The 11,561-nt window shown below is 39.3% G+C and overlaps 1 protein-coding gene across 1 annotated transcript in view; it reads right to left on the reverse strand.

Moving 5' to 3' along the window:
* Positions 1-10,868, reverse strand: part of GFPT2 (glutamine-fructose-6-phosphate transaminase 2) — a 16,233-nt gene extending 5,365 nt beyond the window's left edge. Inside the window, exons 1-9 of the mRNA XM_010021813.1 lie at positions 10,790-10,868; positions 6,787-6,894; positions 6,061-6,159; positions 5,256-5,381; positions 4,604-4,662; positions 3,979-4,113; positions 2,456-2,517; positions 827-906; positions 432-549 (exon numbers count right to left, since the gene is read on the reverse strand). Coding sequence (XP_010020115.1) covers positions 432-549; positions 827-906; positions 2,456-2,517; positions 3,979-4,113; positions 4,604-4,662; positions 5,256-5,381; positions 6,061-6,159; positions 6,787-6,894; positions 10,790-10,868 — 866 coding nt within the window. The remainder of the gene's footprint in view (positions 1-431; positions 550-826; positions 907-2,455; positions 2,518-3,978; positions 4,114-4,603; positions 4,663-5,255; positions 5,382-6,060; positions 6,160-6,786; positions 6,895-10,789) is intronic.
* Positions 10,869-11,561: the final 693 nt, after the last annotated feature.

Raw genomic sequence — 11,561 nt, forward strand, 5'->3', positions numbered from 1 at the left:
CGCCCTGATGGACCCCCAATAAGGCCATGATCTACTTTCTGAGATAAACGCATACCTGATGTCCAGATTCCTGCCGAGTTTGGAACCTCACCACTATTTCATCCTCTGATAGATTAAAATGCTAACACCCAGAGTAACCTACAGTCTGCCCAAACACTCAGCTGACAGTGTCTATCTGTACCCAACTTATCTTCCTACACTGGATATATTTTATACAGAGGCTAACAACTGGCAGATACTGCATTTGTTTGACACTGATGTCAAGCCTTCCTATTTTACAAGTATCTCAGCCTGGGGGCTTTATGAAGTTGCCTGGATTAGAAGCTATTCTATCAGAAACAATTGTACAGCAGCAAGAAATGAGATTTCCAGAACTATCTCACTTCTAAACAAAAACAGTATTTTGTGAAACACTTAAGTACTTGTACTACCTTGCATCAGAAGCAAAGAAGAATTCTACTGCCTTATCCCCAACAGCATGAAGGCAGGTAGAGCTGTCCAGTCTTTTCATTCGTGAATTGCACATGTTCTTCACATTCTCTATGTTGCCTGTTAAGGAAATGAGACACTTTAAATGCAAAGCCAGATATGTTCAAGTTAAGAGATTACAGACTTTACAGGTTTAAGGTATCACAGTCACACAAGTATTTTGGGGGGATGGGATTACACATTTAGCAATATAAAAATATAATATCCTCAGCTAAGAAGCTATCTGGGACATCAGCTGGTAGTTCTATAGTTCAAAGACCAATTAAGCTAATTTCTAATCATGAAGTAACAACAATTTTAGTTCTTAAAAATAATGTAATTGGATTTATTAACTTACATGTTCTATATAAAACAGGGATCTGTTCAGTGGAGAGCTTGTACTTGCTCCTAACCCCAATGAGTAACGGACTCCCCCTCCTACAAAGGCAAAATACACAAGTTTAAAAAGAGAAAGGTGCATACAAAACAGTCAAAGAACATGTGTGAAGCTGAAAGACAATATCCTATCTAGCTTCCTAAAGAGGAAGATCCTCCTTACAACCCTGATCCTAAAGCCATTACATGGCCGCAGTTTTATAAACTTGGCTTGTTTCTGTAAGATTTACCAAATATTATTATATGAATAAGTACCACAACGCCTTGGTCATTCTTTACCCATGAACTACACCCAGATAGAGGAAAATATACATGAACTAGTTGTTTTCCCTCCAGTAATCACAAACCAGCTTAGCACAGGTCCCATTTTGAATACCTTTATTTAAACAAAGCTTACTCTGCTTCTTTAGTGAGGCAGTGCTAAACTCCAGTGCTCTTTACCATAGAAATTCTGTTCCAAACTTTAACCTTTAAATGCAGAAATGTCAACCATCACCACTGCACCTCTGAAACTACAGAATGTTAAGATCATTTTTAAATTATATGGCTCAGACGCCACACTGAAGAGATTAAAATAAAATTTTAAAAACCCCACAGTAATAAAAGAGTAATTCACACACACACAGAATCTCAGATTACAAGTTTAGCTTTTCTTAATCCACTCACTCCTGAAAACCCAAGCCTGAACCACATATAGAATAGATCATTTCAGAAGATGTTCTCCAGTTAGAGTGATGGTACACTTGGCTTTTCCACAGTTTTAATGCAGTCCCATTTTAGAGCACAGAAGCAATGGGGCTTTTTGGTTGTTGTATAAAACAGTCTTTATTCCCACTGCTAATTCATTTGCTACTTTAATATCTTTACACTTCCTGAAAGTTGTTTTCCAAGTCATAAATAAAAGCAGAACTTACATGTAAAAAAAACCCCTCATAAATTCTACGACCATTATAGAACACTATTTGTAAAACCTGTTAGTATGATGGCATTTTAGCCAACCTGAGCAAACTTATCTCAGTCTTTATTCAATGGGAAGTAAACTTGAATGATACTCTTTCCCCTTCTTTTTGATATAAGGGAAGTGTTAACATACTCTTAATACAACCTTAGTATCATAAGATGCACTGAGTTTCTTTATTGACACCCTGTAACAGATACAAGAACACACTATGGGAATGAGTTTTTCAGTGGTATGCTCTGAGTGTATCACCTGGATGACCTCAAACCCAATGCATACTTGCATAAAGCAAGAAAACATCATCTGGTTACTTTCCACTACTGTCTTTGCATCCTCAAAAAGTGAATAGTCACAGGAAATTTATTAAACAAAATCATGTTAAAGATTATAGAGAATCAAAACAAGCCTCTGGAAATTGTGTGACCTGCAGTCAGTACAGTTCAAATGAAGTTATATTTAACAGTCAGTTGAAGAGATGTTCAGCAGAAGAATTCCATTAATGCAGTTACCTTCTGAGTTTTGGTTAATTAAGCACTTTAAGCATCAGCATTTTAGTAACTTTAGGAGACGACAAGGTGGGTTTTTTTACCACCTAAAAAGCATGAATAATGTATAAAATGGACTTTTACTAACCTGGTAGCAACAGCTTCACCTGGGTAATGGATGCTCTTGAAAACCAATGCAAAAGCACCTTCCTGGAAACAGAAGAGAAACAAAAAAGTCTTAACTTATCTCCAGTAGTTGCATGTCATTAAAATGGGGCCCCTCTTCCTGAGGGGACTGTGAAGGAAAGCTCTTTACTTCTATCAGGAATCTCTTCCTGGAGGGCAGACTGCACCTTTAAAGGAATTGGTCATAGAGCAGAACAAGCTAAACGGCACGTAACACTGCAACAGCTGAAAGATCAGGATGTGAGCATTTAGCCTCTCTTCAGAAATAAAACCAATACCTCCTAATGCAAGGGTTAAGAAAATCTCCGAGGTGTTACTCCTAATTGGCATGAAGTCTGTTAGACATTTACTTTTGGAAAGATTTTTAATATGAGTGTGCATGTAGCTGCTTTCATCATGCATTTTCAGCTAAGATTCTGGAGTTACTACTTCTAACTTAAGCAGCAAATTCTCACAAATAAATAAGTAAAAAAGATCTTCACCAAAACACAGTGCAAGAATTAAAAACCAGGAACACGCTATCAACCACTCTACAGTATTACCACAGCTTGCAAGCTTGAACAGTATTCCAAAAGCAGGAGCAAACCCCCCGCACTGTACAAACAGAAGAGATATGGTACAATTCACTCCTCCCGCAGGGACTTCAGTCAGACTACTCTGCTCTTGTCCTGTGGCCAGGTGAAGCCACCCTTCCCCTCAAAAGGTGGTTGCACCACTATTCCCTCTTGCCCCATACACAACTTTACTTCGTGTGTATTCCAGCCCTGCTCTAGGGGAATCTTACAGAGCTGCTTTAGAGAGGAGAAAGGGGAGGTGAAAAGAGCATAAAAAACTGCAGGAAGGGGAGGGAAAACATCTGCCTGGAGACTGGGGGAGGAAACAAAGCAAGCTTTCTCCAAGTCTGTAATGCATCTATCGAAGTTTTTAAGCATTCACAAAGTAACAGGAGATTCCCACTTCACAGTTTGGAAACTAGCTACGTGGTGAATCAGTACAACTTGTTAGATCTATTTCCAAACAGGGGAGCCAAGGCATTAGACAAACTTGAATCACAGCAGTGTTTTAACATGATCAGAATAGCCTTTAAGAACACGCTGCCCTTTATGAGAGATTTCAACCCCCAGAGGCTCCTATGATTTTTTTTTAATGAAGTTGCTTCATTAAAAACTGTGATGACTTCTTTAAAAAAAAAAAAACCAAACAACCAATCAAAGAAACAAAAGAACCAAAACCCACCAAACAAAAGAACACTGCTAATGCAATTTAAAGATTTATCATTGAACAGCCTTTGAACTTTCCAAAGTTTTAATCTCATTTCTTGGCCTATTAAGCATTGTTTAGAGGCAAAAAAGTGTTGTTTGCAGCACCTTCTAAGGACTCCTGCAGAGGATCTAGATGCATAAATGCAGCCACATATACTAAGAAATACTAAGGAACCCTACAAATAGCTTATACTGTAGCACAAGAAAGGAACTTTCCACTTACCAACTGTTGAATAACTCTTTCTACCAAGGCTGAAAAACTGGTGTCCTCACTCTCTCTGTTGTCATACATGTATTTGATCAATTTAGGGATGGTTTCTGTATCTGTTTCAGATTCAAATTCGTACCCTTTGCTCTCCTGAAATAGCATATAAAATAGGAAAAAAGGTTTTCATCCTCAGGCAAGAAACACTGAAGAGCCTCTTGGCTGCCTCCCACCAGAAACTGCACAGACTGCATGGAGCACTACACTGGACTAGTAGGTACATATCACTATAGACAAAACATAAAGACTGATCTTATTATAGTATTTCTGAAAGAGTAGCTATAACAAGACATGTAGTAAGACTTGCTTAGCATCTGTCAAGCAACAAGAGACAGGAGGGAGCCCACTCCACACACCCTCTCAAAGAATTTGAGTGCAAATTGCTACTTTAAGTACTTTGCATTTAGGATTACAGTAACTTTACCAGCGCCTGAGTATCTTTGTTAGGCACACTTCTTCATTACTGTTTTATAGATGAAATCAAGAAACTTGAATTCAGATTCCAACAAAGTCATGAAAGATCTGATGATAACTGGTGGAGCATTTACGTTCCAGTTTTAGAATCAAGTTGCCATAGACTCACCAGAAATTTTCTCAGGTCCTTATAATTTGTAATGATTCCATTATGGATAACAACGAACTCTAAAATGAAATATATACATATTCATCAGTAATGAATAATTAAGATATTTAACAGAACACAAAAGTATAGGGGAAAAAAAAAGCTCAGAAGTACACTAGAAACTACCTACTACAGCTTTCAGACCTACAGTTTATCACATGGACAACAGAAAGTGGAAGCTTACAAATTCTGGAGGCATACAAAGGTTGTTCCAAATCATTAAGACAGTTTTAAACTACACCCAGTAAAATGGCACCAAGCCATCTGAAGTGAAAAATGATACACCACCTCCCTTTTCCAGCCCAGCCAATATTGATGTGTTCACATTTTCAGCCTTACCTTTTAAAACAAGAATGTTGTAGTTCAACTAACTTGCATCAGTTTTCAGAGAACAGATCTCACTAATCTTTTACAGTCTCACTTTAGCCTCAGAAGAGGCTACATTATTGCGAAAGCACCTCACCTAGATAGAATGGCAACAGCTTAGCCCTAATACACAAAACAGTTTTGTGTATTTAGTTTGTGACACTAGTAAGAACAGAGAACCTGTGTACTATGTGGATTGAACCATTTCAAATTCATGCAGTTTCACAGTGCTGCAGAGATTACATACCATTCCTTTTATCTGATCTCTGAGGGTGACTGTTTATTGCACTTGGTACTCCATGGGTCGCCCAGCGAGTGTGAGCAATTCCAAAATGTGTTTCAAATTCTGTTTTTGAATCCAGATCATCTTGTTCTACACAGAAAAACAATCAGTTTGCTGAATATTCATGTTCAGTACATAGAATATAGTCTCTCTCTCTCACACACGCAAACAGCGCGAGAATTCCTACAGGCAAGTATCTGAAAGTTATCTTCTGGCTTGCTTTTAAACCATTTGCTTTCTTGACATTACACTTCAGATAGTTCAAGCTACTGTGATTAAAACTTTGTTTGCCAAGACTCAGGCATTTTCAGCCAATACTAACAGCTAGGCTAACATACCACACTACTACAAATTATAATGTAAATGTATTAAAACCCAACTTCAGCTTCTCACAGATGGAACACTGCATAAAGCAGATTGTGATGACAGCCAGCTGCTTAAAAGGTCATAAATTCTGTCAGAGTCCATGTTTCAGTGTTTTACAGAAATGTCTGAGTAAAGCGCAAAGGGAGCCCAGGTTTTGAACAAAGAAGCGACCAAAAAAGGGGAGAGTAGACTGATAATGTCACAGCACTATACCTAGAGATCAGCTTGCTTTTCAAGTGGAGATTTGGGGGGGCACAAGCAATTTAACTGCCATTGGATTACACAATGCAGTTATTTCTGGTACAAAACCATAACTGTAATTTCATGGTCTGACTTTCTGCTGAAATGCAGATAATATCTGACTGGGAGGCCAAAGTAAAGGGGTAATTCTTAAGATACTTACTGTACAACTCTTCTTCCAGGGCCTTTACTTTTCCTCTTTTCTTAACTAGTTTGATGAATCTTTCTTTATCCTCATTATTATTTCCATCAATTGCCACTCCTACAGCATAGGACACAGTCACAAGAGTTATTTAAAGCGTGAAATACAATGGATGAAAAAAAGGCTGAGAAAATACAGACAAGCACATAGTAGTGAAACAATTACTTTTAAATTATCCTTCAAATGGATATACTTGAAGTCTGCTGCTAGACCTGTGTATGTTCAACTCAAACTAGATGAAGTCTATATCCACTGCACAGATGAAAATATACATGAGACATCTCCAGTTTTGCTTGAGGACAGACTGATATATTTCGTCTGATGAAATTAGCCAACTGGAATTTAAAGAGAAGTTTAATCTTTCTCATCCTTTCACTGGGACTCACATGCCCCAAAAAGGCTGAGGCACAACCTACATGACCCGGTATGGAGGCCTGCTTCCTCACACCCTGTTTGCTTTGTGTATTAAACCTCCAACTCCATCTGATTAGAGAGCTGAACACCCAGTTTAAAGTCAGGAGAAAAGCTGAAGAAGAAACTCCAAGAATTAAGGTAATTAGTTCTTATCTTTTAATCTGCAGGATAAAAAGGAAAGAAAAATCCAACAAGCAGAAGTTGAAAGTACCCGAAAAGTCATGTAAGCAGCTACAGGTTGCTAGAATTGATTTGTTGAGTTAGCTTACATACCTGCAGAGTCATATCCCCTGTATTCCAGCCTCTGTAATCCTTTTATCAGGGTTTCAAAAATTTCCTTCCGAGTCCGAGGCACTCTGTAGTTTAGATAAGCAAAAATTCCTGTTTAAAGAGAAGAGGGGAAGTGGGGGGGAGGAGGGGAAAGAAGCAGAGATTTATTTTAGAGTTTGCATCCCTTCAGACTCCATTTAAACCCCTTCTAAACTAGTATCAGAGAGAGGTCCTAGGGGGACCAACCTCCAATTTAGTACCATTCTTCATACTGAGTTTTTAAATGGAAGGAGTTCAAATACAGTAAATGAATCAGGACCCTCATTTTCACTACACAACACATACATTTTCCTGGCCAGGTTTGCTCTCCTCATGTTACCCACCAAGAATTAAGCAGTTGAGAGAGCTTAAAAATTTTCTACTTTTCATGAAAACCACCACTGCTGAAAATGGGAACATTGTGATCTATTTCATATCCAGACATCCAAAGAAGGAATATATTCACCAGTACTAACACAAGGAGACTTTTGTAATCAAAGTCATGGCCTTAAATACCCATGGGTAGGTACTAGGCACAACATCTATTTCTGAAAGGCTCCAGCTTAATCCTTTATACAACAGTCACTTCAGCGGGAAGAGAATAGAGAAGAAAACAGAAAGAAAGGGCAAAAGTCAAAAGGACAACAAAGGAAAGAAAGAGAAGATCCAAAAACAGGGTCACCCAAAACCCAAGCATTCACCCTTTGCGCTGCCTCAACACAACGCTGCCTGCCAAACCAAACTCAACAGAGACATAAGATCCCTTTACTTCCCCCGTGTTACTCAGGTCAACTCTTACAGAGGCATCATAAAGAAAGATGTGAACTCACTCCTTTGCCTACTTGGCAAACAGAGCCTGGAAGAGTCTGAAAGTCTGATCCCTCATCTCTTGAATAGACCAGTCATCAACCAAGAAGTGGCTTTTTTAGTTCTGGGGTTGGCTCCCCCACCCTGCCCCTGCACATTATTTTCCTGCTATTAAAACAAAAGTACACAATGATTTTTTTCATTAGGGGGAGTTTGGGGGGATGTTGTTTTATCTCTTTAGATAAGGTGTAATAAAAAGGACACCTGCAAAGGGAAAAACAACCATTCATTTTCTCTGCCTCCTGCTCTTCCTGGGACTTCTGCATTTGTAAGGATAGATTACACCCTTTTATTAACTCTTGCAAACCTGTACCCCAATAAAACAGAAACATTTAATTCACTGTTTCAACAGTTTCTCCAAGCAACAAGTCAGGACTGGAGACCACAGTTAGCAAAAAACAGACTTCAGGAGCTCAAAAGATAAGCAGTTCAGACAAGTAAGTGTTTTAAATAGAGAAAGCCTTTGTTTGAAATTTAACACCCGCTTCCCCTTCAATTAAGGCTTTTGAACTGTAAATGGCTGTAGTGAAGCAGCTGTTATAATGATACACCAATAAATCTCCCTTATAAATATGGTTGTGAATTCAGTTACTCCACTGGTTTTAAGCCATTAATACTGTTGGTTTGACAGTGAGACTAAGAGACTATTACACTGGTCTCTGGATTTTTCTTGGAAGGATTAAAGGGTGGAAAATGCTTTTCTGCTACAGAAGTGAGATTTATGAGGAGCTCAGCCTAATTATTTCTAGAGTGTCCAGCATTAATGGAGATAGTAAGACAATAGTTGCATTTAAAGAGGTATTTGGGAATTTGAACAGCTAAATACTGTTCTTCATGGACGCTTTGAAAAATAATGCCTCTGGTTACATACAGTCACTTTAGAGTGAGAGCTTGTTGATCATTTTTCCCCAACAGATGTTTACCGTTCTCTGTCTCTCTCTCAATCAAGAGCAGCATTCTTCAATTCCTTCAATACAAATGTCTCAGCATCATTCCAAAGCATTGCTACACACCTCATTTCAGATCCAGCTCTACTTTCTAGGCCAGATTTCACAATGTAAGACACAGCAGCCTTGTGTGTTCCATGTGGCAAATCTGACTACACTGAGCTCCAGGAAGACCCTTCCTTCGGGACAGTCCATACAATGCTACCAGTGTGCTGCAATTGTTATAAAGATCCTTGTTTCCAGGGAACTGTAGCTGTGCTTCCACATATGTGAATTAGAAGACACAGAAGTCACCAGAGGCCATTTACAATGAAAGCGATAGTTGCAGCCTGACTTTGTAAGAAATATATTATAAACTCTTCCAGTTAAAGAAAGCAAATTTTCATCTCAGCACCATTTCTCTAGTAATTTTCTGTTTCATGATTTATCCACTTGCATATTTTATCCTCTACTTAGTCATCATTTTGGCTAGATTTAAAGCACATTGCTCAATTCATGTAGAAACAACTTCTGATAAAGCCTTCTTCTAGCTTAACTCCCTCTGGAAGGAAACCAATATGACTGAATCTAAGTTGAATCATACTCATGATAAGAGTTTAGTGATGCTCACAAGTTACATTATGGCCTCCCCAAGGTATTAGATGCCATTTCCAGAGCCTGCATCTCTCCTCCCCAGCAAAGACTCATGTACTCTGTAAGCTAATGCAATATGTGTATCTCAAGTAAGCCGACATTTGTTTGTCAGCACAACATAAGCAGTGAAATACTTTTTTTAAGTCATACATACAAGCATACAATCCAATGAAAGCATTTAAGAAGTATTTTACCAGGGCAATGCTCTCTTGCCCTGGATGCTACATCTAGTTTATAACTTTCCATAATTACAGGGTTTTCACAGAACATGAAGTAGGTCAATCATGTACAGCTTACCTTCAGAATCAGATACTCAGAGGTTGTTACAACATTGTAAAACCAGCTTTAATCACGTGCAGACACTGGAAGCAAGGCTCTCCCTTTATGTGCCTATCAAGACTTTAGAGTTTCCTTTTTCCCTTTCAGGATTGCAAGCAGCATGTCAAGAAGAGGAAAAGTTCACTGAGTATTTTTTGTGGGAAAAATCCCCAAGAACTCTTGCAATTGCAAGACTTCACCAAAATCGAGAAGGGGGCAGCCTGTACTTGAAGTCTGAACAAAATTAATTCTTTTTCTTTTTTTTCTCCTTTTGTTTTAAATAAAAGGATGCCTCTACTGGGATAAGCACATTGTTGATACCAGAAACTTAAGCTCTGAGGAAGTCCCAGCCTCAACTTCATATCCTGATGAAACTAATTTTGATTTAAAATAGGTAGATCATCAGCTTATGAGATCTTACCTGGATTTAAAACCCTACATACTTTTGCTAGTCTATCTTCTTACACGTGATTGTGATAACATCTCAACTTCATTACCTAAAGAGCATGCTTTAATGACCTTGTATTCTCAAAAAAGAAAACAATGGCCTTAAGTCTTCATGTGTTACCTGAAGTCAGAGAAAACACAACAGGACATATTCTCAATACTTAAAACCTGGAAAGTTATGCAAAAATAAAACCAACAAAATAAAGTAATTCAGAAGCTGTTGGTTCCAACCTCAAGAACTCCTGCATTTCTTAGAGCAGATCAGCATAGCAAGGAAGATAAGGGACATCTTTCATGGTAACAAATGTAACGTAAAAGGTCTTCAAATGTTGCTTGAAGAATACCAGCACCATTCTCACTACACTTTATGAACTGCTGCTCTCCCTGCCATTTCATACCGAGTCAGTTCCTCCACCCCGAGCTAGATGGTTTTTACCAAAGTCATTTAACACTGTTAACACCCTCATTTCCCAATCAATATACAGCCCAGATATGTTAAGGTTTTGATATTACAACCACGTGTCTCACTGCCCAGTGCTTGCCACCAATACCTTCGGTTTGCTTAGGCACTGAACCAAGTCTCTCACCCAAAAGGGTTTTGTTTAGAAGACATATTTGTCTCATCAGTAGCCACCCGAGAGTCACGTAGGAGCTCAGACAATATCACCTCGTGTCTCCAGTCGAATGAAAGAGGCTGGCTCCTTGCTCTATCTGAGATTACAATTAAAGAGGATATGGAGGCAGGAAAAAGATACCTAGCTCAGAAAGTAGGTTTTTAGGAGCAGTAACTCGACTCACTTTCAGTCTGCATCTCACAGAAGAGGTTTCGTCCATGATTGCTGGGAAGTACAAGCACAAACTTTTCTACTTTTAACAAAAGTATCCTTCCAGGTCCAAGAGAAGGTTTCAGTCAAGGGATAGGTAAAGTTTCACTAAAATTTCCTCCATAACTAAAATACACTGCATTGGCAGCTTCTGAACCTGCACTTTGATTTTAATCCAATCCAAAGCATACCTAGGCAATTGTATACGTCGCAGATATTATCTCCACCATCTCATCTTTATTAGATAAAGGAAGTTGAATAAACCCTCATCAGCTAAGAATTAAGCTCCTTCACAGCCTTTTGTTTGAAAACCACAAAATCTTTCTATCGCCGCAGTTGGGAAGTGAGTCACAACTAACCCCTGGATTAGGAATGCCAGCGCCAAGCGCATCCAGCAGCCCGTGCATCAGCCGAGGCGGTGATGCACTGAGGCACCTGGACCAGGAGAAGCAATGGTTAACAGCGAGCCCTGATAGCCCAGCGCGGCCGGGAACGGGATGGCTGTCGCTCACAAGACCTCGGGACAAGCCGCCAGGCACGGAGAACACGGAGAGAAGAGGCTGTGAGGAGCAGAAAAGCAAGCTCCTTTCCTCGGGAGAAGGGGGTGGACAGAGGAGCTTTACCTTTACCTGCCATCGCCCCAAGGGCCGGTTATTCTCCCTTCCCAACCCGCACAAAGGATGCGGCGGGGCCAGTCCCGGAC

Source organism: Nestor notabilis, unplaced genomic scaffold, assembly GCF_000696875.1.
Source record: "Nestor notabilis isolate BGI_N333 unplaced genomic scaffold, ASM69687v1 scaffold8959, whole genome shotgun sequence".
Classification (NCBI taxonomy): domain Eukaryota; kingdom Metazoa; phylum Chordata; class Aves; order Psittaciformes; family Psittacidae; genus Nestor; species Nestor notabilis.